Below are 25,773 nucleotides of genomic sequence, written 5' to 3' on the forward strand. Positions count from 1 at the left end.
CTGGATTTGTTCTGGTATGCTTTATTTGAAGAGCATACGCGGCGTTCGGAGGGCAGGGGCGAAGGATTAGATGGCGAGGATGTCACGACGATGCCTTTTCGACACCTCGCTAAAGTGCTAATTATACTCAATCACATCACTTTGTTACCGGATTATTCCAGTGAGTTGTCACATATTAATTTCTGATTGAAACTCTTCAACTATGTCTCATCACTATTAAGAGTTCGCAATGGAGTATCATTTTGCATATCGATGTTACTTTTGCTATCATGCAGTACAGCAGGCTTTTATTCCGCATCTTCGGGCGCTACAGGCGGTGTATCGTTGACTTGGATCCCTCCTCGCTTCTTCTCTTTGGAATCGTGGAACGGTAGCTTCCAACCTCCCTCGTCCTCGGGCGTGCTTAACCACAGCCGCATCAAATGCCTTCTCGGCGCTGGGGCGGGATAATCTTTGTATGCGGTCCTGGCATGGAGCACATGAGCATTCGAGACAAACTGTATGTCACCAATCTCTAGAATCATGTGTAGCGAAAGACGCAGGCACGTCTCTTCGAGAACGGCAGCAGCTCGTTGCTGAGCTTCAGACAGGGGCGGAATGATCCCTGCATCACTGAAGCGGGTGAGAGATCGAACATAATAAGGATCCCACCTACCATCAACTGTAAGTAGCTACATTTCAAAACGGAATGACGGGAGACATACTTTGAATAGACACGGGGGTTTGCTCCTGTCTCTAGGTAGAAGACCGCCGTCTTTATCCACTCTTCCTCACCTTTGCTAGTTTCGCCCTTCCGGTCGAAATACCAGATAGGTTCCGTCAGTGTGCGAGCAACGTCGGGATTCTCCTTCTGTAGTATGTTCCAGACATGGTGACTTGATACGATATCGCTCTCGCCGCCTTCGAGCGCTCGGGCAACGCAGAGCAGTCCAACAATATCGGAGTCGTCGGCATGGAAGAATTGACGCGCATTTGTGCGGTAGATGCGCACCTTGTCGATCTGTGTAGCATCTTCGCCGAGATCCTTGACATGACCGAGGACGTGACCACGACCGTTCTGAGACACGAAATAGCCCAAGTAGGTACCGAGACCCATATAGGCGACAGCAGACTTCTTGTTGCCCCATGCAGTCACGGGGAGATTCTTGAAGAGTATGAAACCTTTGCCATCGAGCAGATCCTTTCGAAGTGCTTCTAGAAATGTGGCCAGCTTAGGGAGTTTGAAGTTGTCTTTGGATATTCCAGTCAAAGGCAACTTCGCGGCAAGGAATTTGTCTGCTGCACCGCTGATCTCTTCATTCTCTTCATCCGTGAAGACATGTGTCCAACGGTCGGGGCTGTTCTTATATTCGGCGGCATCCCACACCGTAGGGCCAGTTATTTCAATGGGAAAGTCCTCATACTGATGCAGCTGTTCATACAGCGGGGGGTGCTGTCCAGATGTTTTGATGCCATCAGGATAAATATTTCTAGGAGCTTTGTGGTTCTTGAAGCTTCCTAACTCATGAGGTGCTGTTGGCTGCACAGTCGCTAGAGCTGGTGCCATGGCGAGATAGGTGGTATTCCTGTCCGGTCAAATGGAATAAGGAAGAAGAACAAACTGTGTCTGAATGCCGCGACTGATAAAACACGATATCGTTGTACACAATTGGGGCGGCCGACAAAGATGAGTTTTACTGGCCACCAGTCGTAGATTATGCTTTATATGTTGAAACACGGAGGCTGATGAATGATATTTAATTGAATTGGAAACCTGCCGATGGGATGGTAGGAGGAACCTATTTGGGGATGTATACAGAGTGGTGATGGCCTCCGTTATATAAGCGCCACAGAGAGACATGCATTCTATCCGATAAACCACTGTTGGCCGGCACTCCGATGCAACCATGGCCCAAGCCTCATTGTTGTGATATTGGAAGAGGATGACGTGCTCAGAGCCGTGACTGGACTGGAACCCTGAAATAGGATGGGGACGGGCGGAGGTGGAAAGACAAGTGAGGGGTGGAGGCAACTCGACATTCATACTTTCCAACCTTGAATTGGTAACAATCTACACAGTGCTCCGTACACCATCACTATACACCATACTCGTACCTACCTACTACTGGCACCTACGTAATTATGAATACCTGGCAAGCGGGGTAAATGGATGTGCCCCTCTACAGGCCTCGATGCATTTGAACTCAAATAGAAAGTAAAGGAGACCTGCCATCATGCCATGAGCTGGGCAGGCGAAATGCTTTCTCCTCTGAACCAATTTACATTTCATATATGCAGGTGACTACCAATGCATGGCATGGCTAACCATTGATGCATCCCGAAGGGCGTAATGATAATATCGCAACTGGACTGTATTGTGATTCTATCATCGATTATACCCCTCGTTGAAGCTATTACTATAGAACAATGGATTCGGTAGCAAGGAAAGAAATCTCGGCCTCTAGGCATTATCTACCTGTAAGCATCTCAGACCACACAGTACTCGTAAATTGGCATCTCAAGCCCCTGTTCGCCGGTTTGTATTGCTCCGTTATTCATACGCCATCAGCGCCAGAAAATGCACCATAAACGCTAAGAATCATCTTCATAATCCTCTTCCCCCACGGACGAGTCAAGTCCTTCGTAAAATTCCTTTGAAGCCTCAAAACTCCGCGCCTAAAGAAACAAACATACCAACGTAATGTCAACATGCATCTATGCCGGTCGTGTAATTTTTGACTCAGACGCCATTGGCTCGCTGCTTCCCTCCTCTGGGACCCGGTCCAATTACATTCCTTCTAGACACTCTTCGACAACACCCTCCAACATCTTCAATTGATAAAATCCGGCAACATTGCCATACACGCGCAACTTCTTTTTCACGTCTCCCTTATCCTTAGTTGCTATCCACTCGCCCGCACAGGCGCAATGTTCCATGAAATCGTTGCTCCTCAATCTGCCACACTTGCCGCATTTCAGATCTTGTGTGCACCATTCCAGTGTCAATTTTTGTACGTCCGCAACAAGTCGCTCTTCAATCTGAAGTTTATCGTACGACGAATTGCAGTCTCTGCATTTCCATTTGGAGGCTGGAAACGTCGATGTTGTCTCCGAGGGGGGTAAAAGGGAAGACTCGCGACAGAGATCTAAATCCCTAGATGAGGTGCATTCATCGCAAATTACGCTGCGGATGTAAAGAGTGGCACTGGGATTAATGAAACTAGCTTCTGCGCTGAATTCTCGGATGTCAAAGAGGTTTAACAATTCCTTTCGTAGAAGGCGCGCTTCCAAGTTTATCGCTCGATCCAAGCTGAGGACCTGCATGATCGTTTTAACGAGCTGCAGCACAGGGTTCGATAAGTCTAGGTGTGAGCCGGGGAGCACTGGAAACTCGTAGTCCGATGCAAGTTCTGGATGTAGCATCTCGTTATGCTGTCGCCGTAAGAGAGTTGATATCTGCTTGTAGAGAGGTTTCGTAAAGCTCTTGGGTAGAATCTGAGTATTCTCAGCAGGATCGACGGTAAGTGAACGTATCGGTATCTGCGTTAGTCGAGTCGTTGAATCTTCTGCAATCCCTGGTCGCTTTCGAGAATGCATGAAATCAATGAATTCAATGACCCAGTCGTGAAAGGTAGGCTGTAAGTTACTTGGGAGGAATTGCACGAACTGCCAACACATGATGTTGTCGAGGGTTTGATTTTCGGCCTCAACAACTTCGTGGCAACCCTTTCCGCCGTAATTGAACTCGTCGTACCACACTAGGTAGTCCCAGTATTCCTTGATCTCGAGATCCAGAAATTGGAAAAGCGGCTTCGACTGAATCGTCTTTAATATGTACTGACTGTAGGCATATGCATTCCCAACTTCGGCTTTAGTGGTTTGCAAGAGGAGACGATTGGGACTAGCGAAGACGATGTGTGAGCCGACGCGTTTGAAATCCGTCATTAGTTGTTGAAGGGCTTTCTTCGACATCATCTGCACATAATAATGCAAAGAACGGTCGTAAAGGTAAGAACCCGGGTTGGCAACCCAGCGGACCAGATGCTGAACCATCACATCTGCCATGTGATTTCCGCGTTCAGCCTCACCCCACCAAGTCTTTACCATCTCCCGCAGCACATATATGCCCGCAGTGGCGAATGCTCCTTCGGAGTGGATAGCAGTCCCCCCTTCATCCGTCGATTCGCCAGGGGCTGCCGCAGGGTTGAAAGTAACCGAATTCGACCCTTCAAGATCGTTGATCAGGGATGATGATAGGACAGTGTTTATAGCAAGGTTACGCAAGCTCAGATCAATGCACACGGATGCGTATGTGCCCGGATTGTTGATAGTAGGCATATCGACTACGTCCAGTGGACCCAGAATATCGTCCCTTTCGTATCCTGCATGGTCTGGCTTGGGGGAGCTTGACCACCAGAGGACCACCTTTTCCTTCTGAAGTCGCCGCGCATACGCAACATCGATCAGAAATTTTGGGTCATTACTCTCAAGGTTACAAAGAGGAATGTCACCATACCGAGCAAGTTCTGTAAGGTGTGAGACCCAGGAACCAAGGTTGAGGTAGTGTCCAACAAGACGTTTCGCGATGAATGATTGCCAGCCCAGGGGAGGTAACTGCTTGTCAGACCCATCTGGCTGAAGTGGAAGAATGGGCAAGTCCCTCAGGGCAGGAATACCATGTGAGAGTTGCTGGTGATTGGTCGATTGCACCACAACAATAACGGGCTTGGATTCCTCTGTCTTGATCTTTTTGATGATATCGCCTAGCTCAAGCAATGCCTTTCGTCTTGTCGTCACTTGTATTGTTCGAAAGTGTACCTCGTCTTGATATTCGATGCATGACTGCAGTAGGTCCTCTCGGCGATCTTCCTGTTGCTTTTGTATCGCTTCGCGATATATCCTGTCGATATTAGGCAATCCCTGCATGTCACTCGTTCTGTTCTGAATGATCATATGAGCACCTTCTCGTGAAGTTGACATGAGAGCGTATATGTTACGATCACCACTGCTCACATGGTACAAATACATGTAACTAATGGATGCTCCAGAGAGATATGGTGTCTGCGTAGGGACGCGCTGGAGAGACGAAAGATCGAACCCTTGCTCGAGACCTTTTCCAAGTACACCTTTCTGTGTCTCATCAAATGTACACATGCTTCCTAATTCGAGCACAGCGCGTAAGTTCAGGGGAACCTGAGTCTCGTATACCCCTTCAACGCTAGGATGGTTGAATAAGGCAGCTAGGCGCTTTGATTCTTGCACATACGTCTGTTCAGACATTTGCAGTTTGAAAAGATGCGTCGAACGATGTCCGTTAGGTAGAGAGTGATTTACAACCTTTTCGGCGATACAACCCTCAATGGAAACATCAGGGAGATCTTCCTCCCTAAGATTCAGGTAAATTTGTCGAGGGACGATGATCTTTAGAGAGTGCATCTTCTGATCTATCAGAACAAACGCTTTAACTTCTCCAGGCATATCGGTAGGCCGGATCTGTACGAGCTGCCATGTGCTTATGAAGAGCAACTCAGCTTGATTTCGAAAGAAACTGCCAATCGCGTTGGCTGTATCAACTGGTCGCTCGCCAAATAATTGACGTCTTCGTTTTCGAGCTTGTTTCTGTATCTTCCATTTCTGCTTCTGATAGAGAAGCCAGCCAGAGTAGTCTTCAGTCATAGAAGGCATGGTTTTCGGAAGAGCTGCGTATGGATCGCTTTGGACTGCAATTGCCGGTTCTGGCTCCTTCCTTTTGGCGACCATCTTCGTCACCATTCCCTTTCTAGCAGCTTGAGATAATGATGGGATTTTGGCGGACCCAAAGTCTTCCAAGTCTGTTGCCATCCGGTTACCTAGAATGTTGGTGTTGGCATCTACTAGGGCTTTTTTGTCGAACATATCAGTCATCTTCTTCTGCTGAAACTTGTCTTCCTTTTGTCTTATTCGTCGGTCTAACCAGTCTGGATGGGGAACCCTGGGAACAGGATTCCTGACTTTTTGGAGCGCCGCAGGAATGGTGATGAGTTTCTGTATGACAGATGCCAGGCGCTCGCGGTAATAATTCCAATCCAGTACACTTCGGGGATCCATGTCACCAGGGTCTTCACGCAGCCATTTTCGGAGGAAATGGCGTTTAACAGACTCCTCCGCCGAGAATATGGCGATAGGAATCGCCCTTTCGGTTACTGGTGCGTTTCTTGGGCGAGAAGAAATGATATACTTGCAATTCAACCCTTTGTCTTTCACCATTTGCTCTCCCAAGAATTCTGCCAGGCGTTTCGCGGTAGTGATAGCAGTCGACTTCTGACTCCCATATTCTTCCAAAGTCTTGGTCATGTTCTTGTTTTCAACGATCAAATCGATGAGCTCTTCATCCGCAAGTGTTGCGCCGCGAGTATCTAGGATGTCCAGCCATCGATTGGCTACCTTGGCCACCGCTCCGTACGTCTCAGCGAGGGTTGTGCCCTCTAGGAAAAATTTGAATATTTGGGCTTGGAAATTCTTGATCAGTTTCAACTCTCCTCGGCGTTTGACCTCGAAGCCCTTTAGTTCAGCTAGACTTCCATCATGATTGAACACAGCGTATCTTTTCTTGAGATTCTTATCTTCTTCTTTCGAAGTAGGTAGGATCATGGCTTTGTAAGGACCGTCGACCTCGAAAAAAATCGAATTGTCGCTGTGCTTTTCGTATCTGAAAGTCGCTGGGTCCACCAAAGTTTCGTATTGGTGGTTCGTATATTGACCGTGGACCAAGTGGTTTAACATGACACAAGGATATGAGATGGTGACCTTCTTGCCATTGCTCAATTTGAAGGAAAAGTTTTCTGGAAATGTTGCGGGCAAAATGCACCAAATTCCATCTGTATCCAGCTCCAGGGGTCGTCCGATGCGTTCCACCAAGGATCTGGCAAGTTGAATAATTCTTGCACCAGTCAAGCAAGTAACACCCGCCATCTCCAGCGAGTACCACCTTGAGCCCTTACGCATGACATAACCATAGAAACTGTTCAGAATGACTTTGTGAGCGAGTTGCATAGAGTCGAAAAGCACAATCATCTTCTTCGCCTCGTCGATTTCAGCGGCAGGAGCCCCGGCTGACTTTAGTGCTTCCGTTTTACCCTTCCAAATCTTTTGTCTACCTTTGTAATCGTATCTTCGATCACGAAAGTCCCGCACCGTATCAATGTAGAACGGATTCTCGCGCTGGCAGATTATGGCCTCTCGTTCGATCGTTTTTGCGTCGTGAATCTTGTGGTAAATCTTCTTGCTGTAATCCTGTAGTCGCTTCTTGGCCAATGTTGCTTGCTCGTCAACAGAGAGATCTTGGAAAGTCCGAGATGGGGCGTTGGGGTAACGCCCCGGAAACCTCTCATTCTCTAGTGCATGGCGGACCATGTTATATTCGTCTCGTTTGGCGGGTAGAAACTCTCCGCGCCATGCCCAGGGCATTCTTCGATCGCACGTTTTCCCTGGTCGGTTGAAGTCGCACGCTGCACAATCGGATTCCTTGATCATAGAATCGGGCTGCAATCGATTCGTCGTCATGATGTTCGGATACATGGAAGCAACGTCCAAATGATATATCAGAGGTCGCTCAGTGCGATTCGGTGTTTCTTTGAGCTGTAACAACTTTTTAGTGATCTCTGTCTTCACCTCGTCGTAATTCACAACATCCTCAAGCTTCTTCTTCTCTTCTACTACAATGCTGAACTGAAGTGCAGCGTCAAGATCCCTGAGTAGTTCATCAATGGCGGTGGTGTCTACAGCAAAGTTGCACGGGATGTCACTCCGAAATACGCCAGCCTCGATACTCTCCACGTGGCCACCGACATAGGTCTCAGACTCTAATAGGTGTCCATCCCAAAAGGCTTCTTTGGGTGCTTGATGTTTGTTAGGGAGCACAATCCCCTTCTGATAGGCTTGGACCATCAGTAGCATTTCGCAAAGAGTTCCGGTTCCTTTTCGCAACGTGTCGTCTGGTGGTAGTGGGAGTATAGTACAAAGAGCAAAGATGAAAGGATGGACGTATTTCATGTACAAGTAGTACGTTGCAACGGCATCTGACACCGAATACTCAGCAAGTGTCTGGGGTCGCTCGCTCGCATAGCTACACACTTTTATTAGAAGAATGTCGTGATGAATGGCTAGGAACTTACGGCGTCATTAATTCGGGGTCCAGTTCGTCTGGGTCGTATCCGAGTTTTGCGACTGTTACCGCTTTCAGACCTCGACTTCCTTGGGGCAGGTAGCTGTCTCGATTGACCCAAGCAAAGGCATCCATATGTGCGCAGTAGTCCGATTGGTATATATCCTCGTTGTTCTTGCGAAAGCCAATCTCTTTATACATGTCGATTCCCAAGACACTTGCCCTTGCTTCTACGAACGGCCAGTCGAAGAAATCTCCGTTGTATGTTACCATCACAGTAGGCTTGGCTTCCTTGATGTGCTCGAAGAATCGCTCTATGACGGCCTTTTCGTCCGGTTCATTGAAGATCATGAACGGTCCGTCGTACTCTGGCCTTGGGGTGTAATCGAAATCTTGGATATCCTCAGAGACAATCTCACGATTGGTGATCAGAAAACCTTGGCCATCGATCATGTAAGAAATCATCATAATTTGATCGATCACTGCATCGGGGAATTTGAGAGGGAGCTTCGTCGTCTCGATGTCGTACGCCATAACAACCGGATCGGCAGGTGTAAGTCGATCTTCGATGCATGTCATTGACACGACCCCATGTTTTGCTTCAACTGTATACCACTTTCCAATTCGAATATCTGCATACGGTCAGCTTGCTATGCAAGCACGAATCATCTTTATGTGTACCTTTGTCGATAGCCACTCGCACATGGTAGGGCACATCGTATTCTCGTATGTCTACGACGAAATTGCTAGCATCAATGCTCACAGTTGACCGTCGTTCGTGATCTTGATCGTCGTCAAAAATGTCGAATCCCGCATTTGCGCTACTCGTGTTAGCAAATCGCAATCAATGTTCAAGGCATGAGAACCGAACCTGGCCACCTCAGCATATGTATCCATGGCATTTAATTTGCTCTTATTCTTCTCCGTGATAGGACTGATGACTTTGCGCACGGCCAAGAGGTCGCTCACGTTTGCGAACGAAAGTTGGAGAAATGTTCTCCTATAACCGAGAAGATGATTTGGCATCGACAAATCCTCTTTCTCGACCCTTTTCGTTGTCTTTATTAGCCCCTCAAACGTCCTTCGACACCATTCCTCAACCTCTGGTTCTTTTCCCCTCTTTATAGCGAGCAGGAAATATGGATCGTACTCGAGGGTGGCCTTGAATGTGTCACCATCCTCTCCTATGAAGTAGTAGTCCACCCCTGCTCTTCCACCAGGGACATTCTCGTCTTCTATCGACGTCGAATGCATGTTGCATAGCCACCCCACTTTCTTCTTCCCGGAATCGTAGCGGGGAAAGCCCATAGACTCATCGATGCGGTTCGCCAAGCGGGTAGCCTCCAGTTTTTCATTCTGCGAAGTGGCTTCTGTGCTTCGTAATGAGGATGCGTCGACCGTTCTGGGTTTACGAGAGCCGTAGGAAGAGTTTCCGGCCTTTCCAACGTGCCGATACGGCTGGCCCATACGGCGAGGGGCCATGGTGACGGAAACGTGAATAGAACCTTATTGAATTACGAAAAGGTCTAGGCGCCGAAGAACATATTACCGGCGGTCGAAAATGACGAAGAAAATGCAAAAAAGGCAGGGTATCATATGGTCGAGTGTAGATAAATGTCGAGGGTGTGGACGAAGGGACGCTGAGGTTGGTGTAAGTAGATCACCGAGCAAACAATTGATAAATCAGGTACGAAGTATTAGAGGTATTGACGCTGGCTCCACAATAATCGAGGGGGACGCGACTAGTTTCGCGTCGCGCGTGCAGGTCGCGCTTTCCACTTTAATTGCACCGCCACATGCACAAGCTGTGGCTTGATCGACTTGGCAGTCTTCGGTCGATTGGCCGAAAATTATCCATGATGCTTAGTTCAACTTACGAGTTAACGATCGAACGACAGGTGATATCTCATTTAGACAACCCTCGCTTCCACTCGATTCTCACAAGTTCAAATCGCTTCTTACCACTCATAGGACCCTCACAAGCCGCGGTCATTGGAGAAATTTGAATGTCATAGGTTGGAGGCATCTACCTCCCACGGCTCTCTAACTACATTTTTGCGGCTGTTCTTACCAACGTACTGCCTACCCATATTCCACAAATGGCCGATGATACCAGACAGCCCGAAACAACCCAAAATGCGGCACAACCACCCCCCAAGGGACCCGCGAATATAATGCCAGGCGGGATGACGCATACCGCCGGAGGGAAAGCTGCTGAAGCCGCGCAAGACCTTACGTACTTTCAGGCTATCAAGCAATTGGGGCCTGGGTATTATCTCAATTTCCACAAACGACCTTGTGTCAGAGACAGTCAATTGACAGGAATTGGAGCTGGATTTATTGGCGGCAGTCTGGCGGGCATTCTTCGAAGTATGTACGACAAGAATTACGTGAACAACATCGAGAAACGTAGGCTAGATCGCTAACATAACGACAGGACCTCTGATGCAATGTTGCAATATAGCAGTCTACAGTTGGCTCGGCTTTTCTTGTGCCTCATACCAATACTGCCAATACCAGCGCAGCAAGGAGAGAGATGGAATGAGGCAAGCGCGCGAGCTCATGGAAGCAAAGCGAGCAAATATTGAGGCGAAACGCGCGGCGCGGAGGAAAGCACGAGAAGAGCAAGACAGAATAGAAGAACTACAGAGGCATGAAGAAATCAGGAAGAGGTCGTGGGGCTATTGGATAAACAAGAACATAAGATTTTGGTAGAAGCGTTGACTTACCATTGGGTATCATTGGCGGTACGGCAGGAACAAAAAGAGAGATATGTACAAAATGCTGTATAAAAAAAGGGTACTATACGACCATATCGCATTCGGGATGACAATCCAGCAATTTGATGAACGGGAAGTGCAGATTGATGGGCAAAGCTCCCTCAAGAGGTCCAAATGTGCACTAGCACCGCTCGATCATGAAGCCCTCATAAATTCGTAACATCGTACAGTAGGAACATGAAAAACGTGAAAAGGTAGAAACATGATGAAACCTGATCATATGGCAAATCGTACTGCACGAGGGACAGCAGTACCCGGTACCGCACTGTCTCTCTCCACCATCCCCTCTTCTGAATTAATGGCCGAACCAGCAATGCCCTTTCGCCTCCTTTCGTTTCTCTTGGCCCTTGCCTCTCGGGCTTCCCGGCTTTTCCAATCTTGCAATTGTTGTTTTCGCCTTTGAGCTCGCTGGTAGGCCAGTGCGGGCGTGGGACGGAATCCTACTCCGTTCAATCCAGTGCCGTCGTCGTCTAGATCAGTCGAGGGGTCTGCTAAATGGCCAGTAATTTCGCTGTCTTGCCATGTGAGGGATGTAGGGGAAGGTGATGGCGATGGCTCGCGTAGATTGCTTTGTTCCGCAGTAACAGCTAACCCCGAGTTGTGCACCTTGCAAGGTGTGGAGCCGTTGTTGTACGATTTGCCTAACGAGTCCGACTGAACATTACATGTCTGCGTGGTGTCTCGCGACAACGTCACATTGTGATCGGAGTGGATGACTTGATTATTGTTATTTTTCTTTGGAAGATGGTGCGAATCCGATGGTGTTGGCATCGAAAAGTCATTGGTAAAATGAAGTTTGGGTTTCTTGCGCACGGCGTCATCGGTGGGAGTAAGCGGGGGCATTGGTATTGCTTCAATACTCATACCCTGTAACTGCTCCGCGACAGCGTTCCTAGGGCTATCGGCATCGGGGGAGGTTGGTAAGTCTACTGGTGGCGTAGAGGCACGGCGGAGGGTGGTATTGAGATAGGGAACGAGCAGCGGCGCATCGCGTTTCCGTTTGGGTGACGGTTGGCAGGCTGAGAGCTGTGTTGGGGACATCGTGGGGGGTTCGTATTTACATGGGGAGTAGATATATGTCCAATACTTCCCAGGTACAAGCCTTGATGAAGCCTTGGAGGGGCTGCGGCGCAATGATGGATGGTAGATGATGGATATATGGATGCGTTGCGATGCGCAGTGCTACGATGTTGATATTCCGGGCGATCGTCTGGCAGGTGTGGGGCAGAGGAGAATTGATCTGCACAATCACAGATAGTAATTATGGATCTGCAATACAGTAGTAGGTAGGCAGGTAGGTGTAGGGTAGGCCACGTCGGGGCTCGGCTGTGATGTGAATGCTAGGGAGTCGTTAATGTGTACTGTCGTGGCCGTGTACAGAGTACTTGAGCTCTTGGTACTCGTAAGACAATAACCACCCAAGTAGGTACCTAGGGACCTAGGGCACGCTAGGTAACTCATACCTAAAGGAATCTACACAGTAACCTGGAAGAGGGGAAAACGAACCCGGTAGCACGGACAGGCAACGCCGCACCCCAACCAAGCATTCGTCACTAGAGACTGGATGCCTTGGTAATTACTCCATAATACAAAGTAAATAAAACCAATTAATTGGTTGTTTACTGTGCATAATAATCCGAAAGTTTACACATTCGGGAGTTTACCAGACAATGATAAGGGTATAATCACTTAACTAGCTACCTAGGTACATAGGTAGGTATGTAATGGCCACTTTCATAGTGCTATCTTCCTTTCTACTCTACCCTACTCTTGCAAATTGCGTTTCATTGGAGATATATTGTCTACCATACCATTTACACAGTAGCTGGCGGTCATCTATCACCGATACGGGTAGGGCTACTGACACTTGATATATCCTAGTTACTAGGTACCGGTACCTACGAGGTACCCAAGTATGTAATTGCTCTCTCTAACAATGGAATATCTTATGTTATCATCCACCTCTCTGCACACATTCTTTTCCTATCTGATGTGTACGTGGTGATTCTTCTCGAGTGCAAATTGTCATTTTCGCTGTCTAGTACAAGCAAATACCTACCTAACTAAGAACGCCCACCCGCCTGATCTCCATGTTACTGAGGTTTGACTGCCTTGGCTAACGAGTTGCTGCTGCCTACCAGTTCAGGTATTACATGAATTGGTACCCAGGTAAGTACCTAGATACTATTTTTGTAGGGAGTCAACTACACGCAAGCGATTACTTCAACTATCTATGGAGTAAAACTTCAAAATCAGCACCATCGCCACCACCTCCTCCTCCTCCTCCTCAACCACACCCACCATTACCAACATTGCATTTCTCGCACGATCGGCAACACAACAAACGCAGCCTCACACCATGTCTGATAGAGACATTCGAGAATTTTTTCATCAGGCGTGTCCAACACGTCCTCTTAGATCTTCTGGACACGAACGTGGGCATGGCCGTGGACGGGGTCGTGGCCGCGGTCGCCGCAGGATTTCACCAGCTGCCATGCAACGCCGTAATGAATTGCGTGCCGTGGCGGCAGAGACCACCGCCGTACTGCCAGATATTCTGGCCGATATCAAAGGCCTGGATCCTACAGCGACTTCGATTCACCATGCACGGTACCTAGGAACCCTCGAGGCGAAAGATTGCCCAGGTTTCACACTTCCAGACGATGACCTCCAAGCCGGAATGAAGGGTACTCGCGTTCGGGTTTGCGACCAGGACACATTCGATGCAGCCCTTGAATTACAGCCCGATACCAAGGTTGCCTCCGTCATCCCAAGAGCAGATGATGGCGACATCGAATTGAAGCCTGTGGCAGTTCTCAACCTAGCATCGGAGCTACACCCAGGTGGAGGCTGGTTGAATGGTGCTCTTGCCCAAGAAGGTTCGTAGATAGACGGGTGCATCCATATGATCGAATGAACACATTGCTAACTTCCTGATTCGCTGGCCAGAGGCTCTTTGCTACCGGTCATCACTCTCACTTGCCTTATCTCCAAGATTCTACCCCATCCCCTGCCTTTCTCTACTATACACGCCACACTGCATCCTCATACGCACAGCAATGGGTCCTGGAAGCGGCCATCAACTGCTCTACCCTTCTACGACTGCCGAATCTCTTCCAGTCACTTCAGTCATCTCTGTAGCAGCACTGCGACGACCAGAAATCACGGCTGCTGGCGGCTTTGCCAGTGTCGCAGATGTAGACACTACCAAGGAAAAGATTAGAATCGTGTTGCGAATCGCTGCCATGAAACAACATAGGAAAATTGTGCTTGGTGCCATGGGATGTGGCGCGTTCATGAACCCTCCCCAGGAAGTAGCCAATTGCTTCGCAGATGTACTGAGAGAGAATGAGTTTAGGGGTGGCTGGTGGGAAGATGTAATCTTCGCTGTGCTAGATAACGTCAAAGGCGACCAAGGGGGTAAAGATGGCTCAGGGAACTTTGGCATCTTCTACAGGACCCTGAATGGAATCATTGCGTGAATGCAGTGATTATGGACACGGTAGTATCGATTTATGGTAAAGTTAAAACAAGCATAAAAGTACAAGATCGCTCCAGACCTCTCCCACGGTCGTATCCCGACGGCCGTGACTATCGGGTATCTTAGTTACTGAACGTCTTACTCCTTCCCGGACCCTCTTTTTGTGATCGACCTAGTCCCTTGGGCGCATCCGCTGAATTAGCATACGGGTTGAAGCCACTATTCTTTCTCTCCTTATCCTTTCTTTGCTTAATCTTTTCCCTCCCTTTGTCGGCTGTACGGGCATTGAGGACAGAAGGGGCTGTTGAGTAGTCAAATGCGACATCGGTATCAGGGTCCCCCTTTGGTGATCTGCTCTCGCCCTCAATTTTGGTCTTCGCGGTCCTCTTTGACGACTTTTTTTGCTTCTTGGACTTCTTGTCTTGCAACTTCAGATTGCTCGGATACTCGTTGAGCATGATCTGATCCGCTTCCGTCGCATCCGTACCACTGTCGCTCAAGAACGATTCCCGTAGTGGTGTTTCAAGTATTTGGTCGTCGGCATTTTCCGCACTCGTCCTTTTTCTCTTTCCCCCTAGCTGTTTCACAATGAAGATATCTGTCCGTAGATCTTCTGGTGGCCTGGCATCTTTGTCCATATATGTTGCCTTTTCTATGCCCGGACCAATTTGCTCAACGTTCGAACCTGATGCCTCTGAATATATCTCAGCTGTAAGTGGCGGCAGAGGCACGGCGAGATTGATGGTGCTGTTCGAGAAAGGTCGTTGAGGATCTAACACTCCACCAGACCACAAAGAACCCCAGAATTTGGATTGCGGTGCACGAAGTGGGGGGACCGCTCGATCGATTGTAGATGGAATGGGTTGATCTGCAGTGGGCTTTGTAGCTTCACGGCCTTTGCAGTCTGCGGGTCGGTTTTCCAACTCTGGAAATTGTATAGCATGGATTTTCTCCAATGTCTCCTCGAGCTCTGGTTGATCATTCTCGAGATGTTCAGCCTCCGTAAGAACTTTTATTAACTCGTCGGCTCGGTTGCGCAGAATTGGAGAGACATGTTGTACGGCGTTGAACAAGGCAGCTTTGTCCATTGGTACAACCCGGGCTAATGTGAAAACTGCATGGTTCGGCATAATGAATGTCGTACTTTCGTCTTCTTCACGTGCTACTTCATCCCTCCATTTGTGAACCGCTCTGAAGATGGAAAATTGCTGTTTGGTATATTGAACGGGCGTTCGAGAGATCAATCGATACCAGCCTACGGGGCCAAGGCCAAGCTCGGCATCGTAGATTGGATGTTCGTATCTCTGGAGCGCTGTCTCTCGGGATTTCTCTAGGACGTGGAGCACCTTGTTCTTTTCAGGGTCCGTTAGATCAGACTTTTCGAGTAGCTCGTTCCGCATGTTATCAAACACGTAAAGGAGGAAATGGGTATCGGCACGAGCGTAGTCGAATAGTTCGCTTGTAAGCGGGCTGTAATATAAATTAGTAACATGTTCATACAATAACTCCAATTGTTGCGTACCGCACGCGCCAGTCTGCCATCTGGTATTGCTTTTGGGCCTGGAAGTTGACGAATTTGTTAAGGAGAAAAGCCAGACTAGCACCGGGATACCCTAAAGATCTCGCGGCATGGTATGTATCGAAAAGCCCTACAATGTAGAGGCCTAGATCGCGTTGAAGCCAGATTATATCCATGTAGGCCCCATGTAGCACCTTTAAAATGCTAGGGTCTGCAAAGACTTCATTTAGGCACTCTAATCTCCGCCTCCAAGGTTGGAGGGTATCAATGATCCAGTCCTGTTCCCGCGTACTAATTTGCATTAATGAGACCAGACCAATATAAGAGCGATTGTCATGATGTTCCAGATCAATAGCAATTTCCTTGGCCTTCTTGAGTTCTTCCAACATCATTGCCAGAGCCTCGGGTGTGTCTACAAATGTGGCAGTCGTGGACTCGAAAGGAGGAAACAATTTGGGATCAGATTTCTTGTATACCGACATTGGATAGTCGTAAGCCTCGATCTCGGTCTGATAGGGGTGAGGATATCTATCAGGTATTAGTAGAGTGCGCAAGATGGTATGATCTGCTGGCCGCTCACTGTTCTCTATTATTCGTGTCTCTAAAGGTCCGCAGAGACTCGGCGAATGGTGTTTGGGCATGAGGCTTGTACGTCATCAATGGACGGAAGCCACCAGATTCGTTGTTTTGGGGAACATGTTCGAATGATAGTTGAGGCTTCTGGGTGACTTTCGGCACTTTCGTATTGCGCGGCGTTGCGATGTTGGTAACCTATATCTCGTTAACGTGTTGGCCTGAAGAATCATTTCGCATCTTACATGATCCACCGAAGGACTCAAACGCTTCACTACGCCTGTATATTCGTCGAGACTCGTATCGGCCTTTTCAAGTAAACTGTCGATAATATCAACAATCCCCTTCCAATTGCCGTCTATGGCTTCGGTATCAGGAAGCTTTGAACCTACAGCGTCCGGGCTCGCTGCAGCATTCTCCAAAAGCCGTTGCGCGAGTTTAAGAAGCCGCGCATTCTGGGCATCCAATGAAACAGCAACCTTTGTGTCCAGTGAGCGTTGGAACGATATGTCGGTTTTGCTAAGCTGGGTTGCGGCGCGTGTTGTGGAGACAAGCGCAGCAGAAACAGTGTCTTGGAGCGCTTTGAACGGCTCCATTGTGTTATACTTCGCGATCGGCTGGCATGAGCACCCTCACCCAGGCGTATCTCGTGCGGTAACTTGGTGAGCTGTCTGAAGCGCGGCTGCGGACGGGCTGCTGCGAAGATGTCTAGAGAAGAAGCGTGGAAATCGGCTCTAGAAATTTAGAGTTGTAGGCCTTGGCACTTCTTATCGATAGGAACCTGCCTTTGTCTGAGCTCACTGGGTACCTAATGCAAACACAATACAACCATTTGACTAGAAACAGAACTTTTGCAAATCCGATCATGTCGGCATCGCTTGCACCAGAATGTAACGAAGTGAAAGAGTGAGTGTTCCTATTGTACAACTTTTGTTGTGGTGAATTCTGACGCTCCACCTCTCAATGAAAGTTTGCCAACTAACTTTTGTTAAGACGTTACGACAACTGTTTCCTGAAGTGGTACAGCGAGAGTAAAAAGGGACCCGCTCATGCGTGTCTAATATGATTTTCTGACGGCGAATAGAGTTTCTTCGAGGAACATCTACCTCGGACGAATGCGAGCCGTTATTCAAGCAGTATGAACAGTGTCTGACTGTGAGTACAAGCTGCAGAAGATCAAGTGTAACAACCTCGAGACTGATTAGTTGTGAGCAGAAAGCTCTAAGAGCGCGAGGGATCGACAGCATGCTCAAAGATGCACGAGAAGATAATCGTGACAATGACGCCGAGCATATGAAGCCGGTACGTGAACTCCCATCGTTGCAAAGGTCGCGCCTAACCAATAATAGAGACGATAAATGATGTAGCCCCCTCTCTTCGCCAATGGGAGATCATGATTTCTAACATGTTTGTTCCAAATCGCTTTCCACAATGTTGAGTACGTACTTGCGGAGTAGATCGTCAATTGATTTCAGAACTGACTCGAAGCTTTTCCAGCGATACAAACTACCTCAGTTTGACCCCTACGCCTTCTGGAAGTCTTTGGTACTTCCAAGTCTTGTAAACATATTTTCATTGTATCATCATGTCCACCCAGTTTGTAGTCTTTCACAGAAGCCTGGCAGGAGTGTATGCATTCAAAGGGCGGTACAACTTAAACCGTTAAAAGATAGATCAATAATGGCAGTGGTATCCATCATGCACCGTACGCTGACAATGCTTGCCTGCTGGTGAGCAATCGAATGCGGATGTGACAACTTTTATTCTAACCTAGAATCATTCGATTTCTTTTCAAGGGAGATTCGCTCTTCCGTTTACTATGCCCGGACGGCCTTGATTTTTTATTGACCGCAGACTTGGTTTTGCCCTCTAGTCGATCTCATTGATATTAGTTTACCTTGCGTATTTTGCTTCATTCTTCGTTAAGTACCAGAATGTACGCCTTGTAGCCTTCATATTGATAACGGTAAAGCAACATGACGGTTACTATGTTCCTATTGCTGGTAATAAGAGAAGATACTCTGAATAATTGCAATTTAAGTGATAAAAGTGAATACCGATCAGCCTGTGCTAACTGTTCTATCAACAAAGCTTTTCGTGAAATTGATCATAATTCAATGATGATAATCGACAGCGGTTCAGACTCTGAAATGAAATGGAAATTGACAAATGTATTGTATAAATTAGTCACAGTTTATGTATTGTGTAAAGACTGCAAGTCGGTCACGCTTTTAGAGGTGTCCGTGACAGTAGAAACTGTGGCTGTATCCACAAGCGCACTACCGCCACCCGCCCCGCTATGCTCAATTGATCCAATTCGAAGTTCAAGCATCCTCCCACTTACCTACACCAGCCGGTCGTCGGTTAGGCACCTCACCCACCGCATTCTTCGTTCCACGCTCCCTTTGTACACGCACCCATTCGGATTCTCTACCTTTCGATACATTGTCTGGTATATTCAAACTTGTTATCTTCGCTCGCCGTCGATGGAGGCTGCGTCGGCGCGCATGGCGGCTAGAGACCGCTATGGCGCATTCGGGGAAGCTCCCACCTCGCAGCTACAGCGATTCATCTGTGAGTTTACTTCTAACCCTCGAATCTCGCACGAAAGTAAATTAATTATTCCTTTTCTGTAGTGAATGCTTGTGACCCCCAAAACTTCGAGCCAAATCTAGCCCTCAACCTCGAGATCACCGATCTGATCAATGCGAAGAAGGGATCTGCGTATGCGTCTTGTTACTCAACGAACCTGCATATAATTGTCTGATGAAATCTCCCTTAGTCCTCGGGAAGCCGCTGTGGCCATCGTGCACTACGTCAACCACCGCAACCCGAACGTTTCTTTACTCGCCCTCAACGTACAATTGCCTGCCCCGCCTCTGCCCACGCGTACACGTTAACTTATCTACTATAGCTTCTCGATATATGCGTCAAGAACTGCGGCTATCCTTTTCATCTCCAAATCAGTACGAAAGAGTTTCTCAACGAACTGGTTCGACGCTTTCCAGAACGACCGCCTGTACATTCATCCCGGGTACAGAATCGGATACTCGAGTTGATTGAGGAATGGCGCCAGACGATATGTCAGACCTCACGTCATAAAGATGACCTGGGTTTCATAAGAGACATGCACCGGTTGCTTAGTTTCAAGGGCTACGTTTTCCCCCAAATTCGCAAGGAGGATGCAGCAGTCCTTAACCCCAGTGATGTAAGTTTTATGGGTAGGTTAGCATAAGAGCATGGCGAATTAACTTGTTCTTGATAGAATCTCAGGTCTGCGGAGGAGATGGAAGAGGAGGAGCGGGAGGCACAGTCCGCGAAGTTACAAGAACTAATACGCAGGGGTGGTCCACAAGATCTGCAAGAAGCCAACAAATTGATGAAAGTCATGGCGGGCTACGATACTCGGAATAAAACAGATTGGAGGGCCAAGGCTGCCGAAGAAGTTGGCAAGATACAACAGAAAGCAAGACTTCTCGAGGAGATGCTCCAAGGCTACAGGGCGGGAGACGAAATTAAGGAGGGTGACGTTTTCCAGGTTCGTATCGCTGAAGTTCTCCAGATAAACTCTGCTTACAGCATCAACTATAGGAACTTGCAAATGCGTTGCAGAGTGCTCAACCAAAAATTCGCAAGATGTGTGAAGAGGATTCCGAGGATCATGAAGCGGTTGCTAAGCTTTTGGAGATCAACGATAGCATACATCGGACAATTGAGCGGTACAAACTCATCAAAAAGGGCGACGTCGAAGCAGCAAATCGCATACCCAAGGGAACGCTTGGCTCAAGTGGAGCTGGTGTATCTAAGGGTGCGAATAATACACTTAATTTGATAGACTTTGGCGATCCCGAGCCCACGAGTGCCTCAGCCAATGCAGGCAGAGCAGCAGACGAACCAGCACCCTCTCGTCCAAAGGGTAACGCTTTGGAAGATGATCTTCTGGGCTTGTCGCTTGGTGGAAATGACTACGGGCAGACCGGCGGCATCTCGTTGGGCGGTTCAAACGGCTCAGGTACGTCGCCCACTGATTATAACATTGTGTGATTGCTCATGTAAAGTGCAGTCCTGGGCCTATCCGGTTTTTCCGGTCAGCAGGCACATAATCAACAACCTGGTGCAGCCCAGTCCATCGTCGATCTATTTGGATCGGGTCCTCCTTCACAAGCAGCATCGCCATTGCCAGTTTCGGCATCGTCTCTTACAACTGCACCATCTTCACAACCCGCTCGCTCAACGCCTGACCCATTCGCTGCTTTGTCCTCACAAGCTCCACGGCAGGCCTCGCCCTTCCAGTTCCAGCAATCTATCAAGTCGCAACCCTCACCGAAGCCCTCTGGAAGCGTCGATTTGCTAGGCAATGCGTCGAGCCCCAGTGCTTTCACTGCGCAAAGCACTGCTGCTGCCACTGACGACGACGATTGGACGTTTACATCCGCTGTTCCAGACACCTCGAAAGAGATTGTCGTTATCAATAGCGCCATCAGCATTCATTTTTCAGTATCCAGAGAATCAGACACTACATTATTGATTAAGTCTCGGATCTCAAATAATACGCCAGCCCCCGTCACCGAACTTACGTTCCAGTCAGCAGTCTCAAAGGTATATCAAGCACAACATCAAGATATAGCCCTTGTACTTACATTATGACAGGCATATCAGCAACAGATGGAGCACCAATCAAGCGTCTCGTTAGGTCCAAAGCAGCAGAACGGGATTTCACAGAACATCAGACTTATCGGTGTGCAACGCGGCCAAGGCAGTAATGTTAAGATGAGGTGGAAGGTAGCGTATTCGGTTGGCGGCATCAGGAAAGATGAGATGGGAGAGATTAGTAGTTTAGGCGTACCTTAACCCCTGCAGATTAGAGGGAATGATTCGTGTTGCTGCACGCCCGCGATCACTTTTGTGAAAAGGGTGTCTATATCGAAGAACCGTGACAGAAGTCAAATGACATGGTATGACGAAGATGATAGTTTCTTCTATTTTAATCGTGATGCTCAATGGAATCAAAAAAAGTTGGAGCTAAGCCTTGCTTGCAATCCAATTGGTGCCATATCCTAGATGACTAATCAAGCACATTAGTTAACTAGTTACTTATCGATAAAGACAACTCAGCCCCTCGATGCGTTTTCAGAATATTATTTGCCCTATTCACGCTGACTTCCTCTAACTGCGAGATCTTCTTATAAACCCCATCATGGTGCGCCATAAGAAAGAGTTCAACAAATCCGGCAAAAAGTACTCTAACCCTGCGCGCCCGCGTGGGACGCGGCCCGAAAATCTCGATGGTGATACCGGAGGTAGCAAGCCTGCATTCAAAGCTGCTTGTTGGGATCTGGGTCACTGCGATGCGAAGCGCTGTAGTGGCAAAAAGCTCATTCGCCTCGGTCTCATGCGCGAATTGCACGTCGGTCAAAAATTTGCAGGCGTCATTGTTTCGCCAAAGGCTAAGAAGATTCTGGCTCCCAATGACCGAGAGCTGCTTGAAACCTATGGTGCAGCGGTTGTTGAGGCTTCCTGGAACCGCATAGACGAAGTGCCTTTCAATCGCATTGGGGGAAAATGTGAACGCTTGCTCCCATACCTTGTGGCAGCCAATCCAACCAATTATGGCCGACCGTGGCGTCTCAATTGTGTGGAGGCTCTGGCAGCTTGCTATTTCATCTGCGGTCATCAGGAGTGGGCAGAAGAAATCCTAGCAAGCTTTTCATATGGTGAAGCTTTCTTGGATATCAACGCATCGCTCCTGAAGAGGTATGCAGCCTGCCAGGACGAAGACGATATCAAGAAAGCGGAGGAAGTTTGGCTGGAAAAGATAGAACGGGAATATTCGAAAAGTCGAGAAGATAAAGAAACTGGAAAGGAAGAGGATGCATGGGCAGGTGGAAATCTGAATAGAAGACCAGTGGATGACTCCGAGGAAGAGAGTGGCGAGGATGGCGAAGACAGCGATGCAGAGGTGGAACATCAAAGGTCATATGATCTACCCGAATCCGATGATGATGATGATGAAGAGGAGGAGATGGCGGAAATACGGCGAAGAGTCCTAGCCAGCAAGCCTTTTGCGAACCCAACTTCTATTGACGATAATGAACGGGAAAAACCTGAAGCGATCAAGAAATCAGACCTTGAGCAGGCACATGAGAGTATTGTCGACGACGAGGATGGTTCATCAAATCAGAACGGAGATGGTCTTGACGATGAGTTCGATGATTTCATGCAAGCACAACCTATAACGGACCGAACTGGTATCAGCGCAAAGCAACGGGAGAAAAAGCTAACAGCGACATTCACAAGTGCTTCTTTGAAGGCACCCAGCAGGCGTAGTTAGACGTAATCATTTGGATCAATTAACTTTCGGTGGGAATGTAAGTAGTGATTGTGTAGCACCGGTGGTATGAACGTGTTGCTCAGTTCGATGAACGGGACACTGCGGAATGTGGCTCTAATGATGACGTGTTGAAAATAATTACTTCAGATGTATTGCTGCACCTAAATGTTACTCTGGTGATATAAACTCTTCATTTTCAAATACAGTTATAGCGCTCTGTGCTGAGCTCTGTCCAGGAGAAGGCATATGAAGTCTGACAGGACATAAACGAGCTTGAGAGATAGGCAATGATATATCATAGACAGATGGGGTTTCTTTTGGAAAGGGAAGGAAAATGAAAATGGTTGCCGGAAAGAGTGGGCATTTCAATGACCGGATTACATGTGCTGAACGCAACAGCATCGCAAAGATTCAAGATATTCCATGATAGCGGGCGATTTGAGTACATTTTGAGGATAATGTCTATTGAATGCAACAAATCCTTTCTCTAAACAAAGGATCAATTGGGTTTTCCGCAAGCCTTCTCCATGCCTTTTAGACTGGAATATGAACGCAAATTAGGACTGCAATGCAAGTAGACTTGGCTAAGCATGTTCAGTTTACCTTATCACCGAGCCCGCCCCCTGGCAATCTTAAATCGACTGGAAGAATAGACCTGGGGAGCGAAATCTCTGGAATACAGCATTTGACAGCGTTCTTCACTTTCTTGATGCCTCTTTCCTCTCCTTTCCTCTTTCTTTTAAGACAACAAAATCTGATACTGAGCATAAGCTTTCGTATTTGCAACATGTTATCACTATTGTATTACGCTTCTTTACCTTGAAGCGACCATACCTTCGAGCTACATATTTATAACACCGTGTAAGGTATACATAGTTGCTTTAGTCTCATAGAATACAGATAAAGATGTATCCACAATGGTGACTTCTGTAAATCAACAGCAAAGTGTTTCTTCCACCATTGCGTCCGATACAGGCGATTGCATTCGAAGAATGACTATCTCGACAACAAGCGATTCTTCAGGCGCTCTTGGTGCATTTTTCATAGAAAAATTTCCGCGACATCAGCGCCTATTGTCCCAGCTGGTGGTTCTGAGATCGAGACTTGTGAAACGGCCAAGACTATTAAATCAAAATCGCTCGAGCCCAGAACTCGCATATTTGTTCACAACCTGGCAGACCAGACAAATAGCCGCTCTTTCGAAGAGTGTATCTCTGCATAGCTCGAGGGTGATATCCATATTTCTATGTATTCTACAGGGGCCGAAGCGTAAATGTAAATAAAAACGACCACATGCTGACACCTGAGCGTCTCGACGACCATGACTGCGAGGGTAGCACAATGTCTGATAAGTAGAAGGCATGGCCTAAGTAACTCGGCTAGCATTCTTTTCACACAAGTGTCGGTAGAGATGCTAGGGCGCGAAGGCCTTGAAATATACACTTTACATCCAAGGATTTTGCCAAGGATTTTGCCAAGGATTTTGTTCGCAATGTCGCTAGAACCGAGTCTCTTCAATAAAGACCTCGAGGATAAATCAAACCAAATGTAGGGTTTCAGACTCTACTCTCAAACTCAATGCTGAAGTTTTGGATGTGGAGGCCCGAGAGATACTTGTGAAGTACCTAGTAGCTGCACTTAGCTTTAGAGCGAACGGTACGATGTCACCAGAGGATAGCAGGCTAGCCGTTCAGGTCACCACTGTGGGCCGTAAAATATAATGGCATACGTCGGCAGTATGACAACCTAACGAAAGAAGGTTACGTTGGGAAGGCTATTTCAATCCCGTCAACTGTCGAGAAGCTGGGGACAGTAAGTGAGGAGTTGATCGGACAAAAGTTACGATCTTGAAGGGCGCATGCCGCTATTTGCGGAAGGGTATATGGGCAACGAAATTCATCAGATAGATATGGTTTTGTACAGGAACAATAGTATGTTGATGGGTGGATAACATACCTTCTCAAAAAAAAAGTGGAGGATAATAGAGCTTGCCCAATAATGGTGGTACTAGCCAATCAGGCCCATTTTAGACACCTTGTTGCCTCATGTGCATCCTTACACTCGAGACCACAGACTCTGGTACCACATTTCAGACATCTCATACTCCCCCAATAGCCACAATTATCACAGAAGTGTCGCTGCCGTGGTCCGTGTGCTGGTGGAGGTCCAGCGTGCGAGGCCGCGTACGACAGTGGGGGCGATGATAAGAGAGCGCGAAGCTCTGTCGGTCCTACACTTGATATCGAGGAATTCATTGGGGGGGTATATATATCGTGTTCAACCGGCTTATCATTGTTGTATGCACTGCCGCCGGCTATCAAGGTCGCGGGGGCGGGAGAAGCTTCGGAAGGTGTTGCTGGGAGAGAATTGTTTGTAGTCGGTCGCCTCAAACTTTGCGGAATAGCACGGCCACCAATTGGATTGATACGAGGAGTAATTATCTGCTGCAGAAGGGCCTCCTCATCATCTAACCAATGCTTGATCTGGCGTTGGTACTGGATTATCCGCCTCGCATTTTGTGTCTTGGGAATGGCTTGCACGTTTTGTCAATTAAAACTCCTCTGTAGCCTATCAAAGGAACCTACAGTTATGTGACGGAACCGGCACGCTTTGTTTGGGATCATTGTCCCTTTGCAGTTCTACTATACGCCGAGCGATTGCCGTTTGCTGTCGCGCAGAAAGTTCACTCTCTCCTCGTCGACCTCCAGGCTGGGCAGCGGCGCGCTTTTTGTTCTTTGGGTTTATAGCGATTTTGGAAGGATCATATCCAGTGTCCACAACGTATGTCCAGCCGGGAGCAGCGGATGAGCTTGAGTTGGGTAGAAGCTCGACGTGTGGCATAGTATGCGATAGAAACCGTAGTTGTGCGGAGGTGACGTATCGGTGAAGGTAGTTAGTATATACCTAGCTAGCTAGCTAGGTAGTTATGTAAGAAATTAAGAAATTCCCCGGATCACGTGCTTACGC

The 25,773-nt window shown here is 47.9% G+C and overlaps 10 protein-coding genes across 10 annotated transcripts; 5 read left to right on the forward strand and 5 right to left on the reverse strand.

The window, feature by feature from the left end:
• Positions 1-231: 231 nt before the first annotated feature.
• On the reverse strand, positions 232-1,974 carry BU24DRAFT_369061 (Clavaminate synthase-like protein). The gene is made up of 2 exons (XM_033524388.1): positions 705-1,974; positions 232-651 (listed from the first exon to the last, which is right to left on the reverse strand). The coding sequence occupies exons 1-2, from the start codon at positions 1,544-1,546 to the stop codon at positions 288-290; spliced, it is 1,206 nt and encodes a 401-aa protein (XP_033386843.1). The 5' UTR covers positions 1,547-1,974; the 3' UTR covers positions 232-287.
• A 350-nt stretch (positions 1,975-2,324) lies between these two features.
• Positions 2,325-9,767, reverse strand: BU24DRAFT_369065 (DUF1744-domain-containing protein). Its single transcript, XM_033524389.1, has 4 exons — positions 8,994-9,767; positions 8,804-8,943; positions 8,133-8,754; positions 2,325-8,083 (listed from the first exon to the last, which is right to left on the reverse strand). Exons 1-4 carry the CDS (start codon positions 9,602-9,604, stop codon positions 2,767-2,769), a joined length of 6,690 nt encoding a protein of 2,229 aa, XP_033386844.1. The 5' UTR covers positions 9,605-9,767; the 3' UTR covers positions 2,325-2,766.
• A 236-nt stretch (positions 9,768-10,003) lies between these two features.
• On the forward strand, positions 10,004-11,091 carry BU24DRAFT_491458 (uncharacterized protein). The gene is made up of 2 exons (XM_033533797.1): positions 10,004-10,492; positions 10,560-11,091. The coding sequence occupies exons 1-2, from the start codon at positions 10,222-10,224 to the stop codon at positions 10,835-10,837; spliced, it is 549 nt and encodes a 182-aa protein (XP_033386845.1). The 5' UTR covers positions 10,004-10,221; the 3' UTR covers positions 10,838-11,091.
• A 27-nt stretch (positions 11,092-11,118) lies between these two features.
• BU24DRAFT_491459 (uncharacterized protein) lies at positions 11,119-12,204 on the reverse strand (the record flags this gene model as incomplete). Its single annotated transcript, XM_033533798.1, has 1 exon — positions 11,119-12,204. Exon 1 carries the CDS (start codon positions 11,941-11,943, stop codon positions 11,119-11,121), a length of 825 nt encoding a protein of 274 aa, XP_033386846.1. The 5' UTR covers positions 11,944-12,204.
• A 1,057-nt stretch (positions 12,205-13,261) lies between these two features.
• Positions 13,262-14,384, forward strand: BU24DRAFT_345739 (uncharacterized protein; the record flags this gene model as incomplete). The annotated part of the gene is made up of 2 exons (XM_033523457.1): positions 13,262-13,781; positions 13,852-14,384. 2 exons carry the CDS (start codon positions 13,262-13,264, stop codon positions 14,382-14,384), a joined length of 1,053 nt encoding a protein of 350 aa, XP_033386847.1.
• Positions 14,385-14,505: 121 nt separating this feature from the next.
• BU24DRAFT_343073 (uncharacterized protein) lies at positions 14,506-17,071 on the reverse strand (the record flags this gene model as incomplete). Its single annotated transcript, XM_033523349.1, has 4 exons — positions 14,506-15,853; positions 15,906-16,430; positions 16,483-16,673; positions 16,721-17,071. 4 exons carry the CDS (start codon positions 17,069-17,071, stop codon positions 14,506-14,508), a joined length of 2,415 nt encoding a protein of 804 aa, XP_033386848.1.
• A 246-nt stretch (positions 17,072-17,317) lies between these two features.
• BU24DRAFT_491462 (uncharacterized protein) lies at positions 17,318-18,245 on the forward strand. The gene is made up of 6 exons (XM_033533799.1): positions 17,318-17,381; positions 17,469-17,506; positions 17,560-17,630; positions 17,691-17,777; positions 17,825-17,913; positions 17,973-18,245. Exons 1-5 carry the CDS (start codon positions 17,341-17,343, stop codon positions 17,831-17,833), a joined length of 246 nt encoding a protein of 81 aa, XP_033386849.1. The 5' UTR covers positions 17,318-17,340; the 3' UTR covers positions 17,834-17,913; positions 17,973-18,245.
• A 569-nt stretch (positions 18,246-18,814) lies between these two features.
• On the forward strand, positions 18,815-21,492 carry BU24DRAFT_369072 (VHS-domain-containing protein). The gene is made up of 8 exons (XM_033524390.1): positions 18,815-19,049; positions 19,112-19,199; positions 19,258-19,333; positions 19,390-19,683; positions 19,741-20,013; positions 20,067-20,487; positions 20,539-21,074; positions 21,126-21,492. The coding sequence occupies exons 1-8, from the start codon at positions 18,962-18,964 to the stop codon at positions 21,324-21,326; spliced, it is 1,977 nt and encodes a 658-aa protein (XP_033386850.1). The 5' UTR covers positions 18,815-18,961; the 3' UTR covers positions 21,327-21,492.
• Positions 21,493-21,608: 116 nt separating this feature from the next.
• Positions 21,609-23,249, forward strand: BU24DRAFT_421494 (DUF367-domain-containing protein). The gene has a single exon (XM_033527743.1). The coding sequence runs from the start codon at positions 21,673-21,675 to the stop codon at positions 22,804-22,806; it is 1,134 nt and encodes a 377-aa protein (XP_033386851.1). The 5' UTR covers positions 21,609-21,672; the 3' UTR covers positions 22,807-23,249.
• A 1,572-nt stretch (positions 23,250-24,821) lies between these two features.
• Positions 24,822-25,647, reverse strand: BU24DRAFT_408416 (uncharacterized protein; the record flags this gene model as incomplete). Its single annotated transcript, XM_033525857.1, has 2 exons — positions 24,822-25,339; positions 25,392-25,647. The coding sequence occupies 2 exons, from the start codon at positions 25,645-25,647 to the stop codon at positions 24,822-24,824; spliced, it is 774 nt and encodes a 257-aa protein (XP_033386852.1).
• Between the last annotated feature and the right edge of the window lie 126 nt (positions 25,648-25,773).

The sequence above is a fragment of the Aaosphaeria arxii genome, assembly GCF_010015735.1.
Source record: "Aaosphaeria arxii CBS 175.79 unplaced genomic scaffold BU24scaffold_3, whole genome shotgun sequence".
Lineage (NCBI taxonomy): Eukaryota > Fungi > Ascomycota > Dothideomycetes > Pleosporales > Aaosphaeria > Aaosphaeria arxii.

Coding starts and splice junctions, on each gene's coding strand:
- BU24DRAFT_369061 (XM_033524388.1), bottom strand. CDS start 1,546: ATGGCACCAGCTCTAGCGACTGTGCAGCCAACAGCACCTCATGAGTTA. Junction 652..704: donor AACCCCCGTGTCTATTCAAA/GTATGTCTCCCG, acceptor AGTTGATGGTAG/GTGGGATCCTTATTATGTTC.
- BU24DRAFT_369072 (XM_033524390.1), top strand. CDS start 18,962: ATGGAGGCTGCGTCGGCGCGCATGGCGGCTAGAGACCGCTATGGCGCA. Junction 19,334..19,389: donor TTTCTTTACTCGCCCTCAAC/GTACAATTGCCT, acceptor TATCTACTATAG/CTTCTCGATATATGCGTCAA. Junction 21,075..21,125: donor TCCAGTCAGCAGTCTCAAAG/GTATATCAAGCA, acceptor ACATTATGACAG/GCATATCAGCAACAGATGGA.
- BU24DRAFT_369065 (XM_033524389.1), bottom strand. CDS start 9,604: ATGGCCCCTCGCCGTATGGGCCAGCCGTATCGGCACGTTGGAAAGGCC. Junction 8,755..8,803: donor GCGAGTGGCTATCGACAAAG/GTACACATAAAG, acceptor GACCGTATGCAG/ATATTCGAATTGGAAAGTGG. Junction 8,084..8,132: donor GACCCCGAATTAATGACGCC/GTAAGTTCCTAG, acceptor AAAAGTGTGTAG/CTATGCGAGCGAGCGACCCC.
- BU24DRAFT_491462 (XM_033533799.1), top strand. CDS start 17,341: ATGTCGGCATCGCTTGCACCAGAATGTAACGAAGTGAAAGA. Junction 17,507..17,559: donor CCTGAAGTGGTACAGCGAGA/GTAAAAAGGGAC, acceptor GACGGCGAATAG/AGTTTCTTCGAGGAACATCT. Junction 17,631..17,690: donor AGTATGAACAGTGTCTGACT/GTGAGTACAAGC, acceptor AGTTGTGAGCAG/AAAGCTCTAAGAGCGCGAGG.
- BU24DRAFT_421494 (XM_033527743.1), top strand. CDS start 21,673: ATGGTGCGCCATAAGAAAGAGTTCAACAAATCCGGCAAAAAGTACTCT.
- BU24DRAFT_491458 (XM_033533797.1), top strand. CDS start 10,222: ATGGCCGATGATACCAGACAGCCCGAAACAACCCAAAATGCGGCACAA. Junction 10,493..10,559: donor TCTGGCGGGCATTCTTCGAA/GTATGTACGACA, acceptor ACATAACGACAG/GACCTCTGATGCAATGTTGC.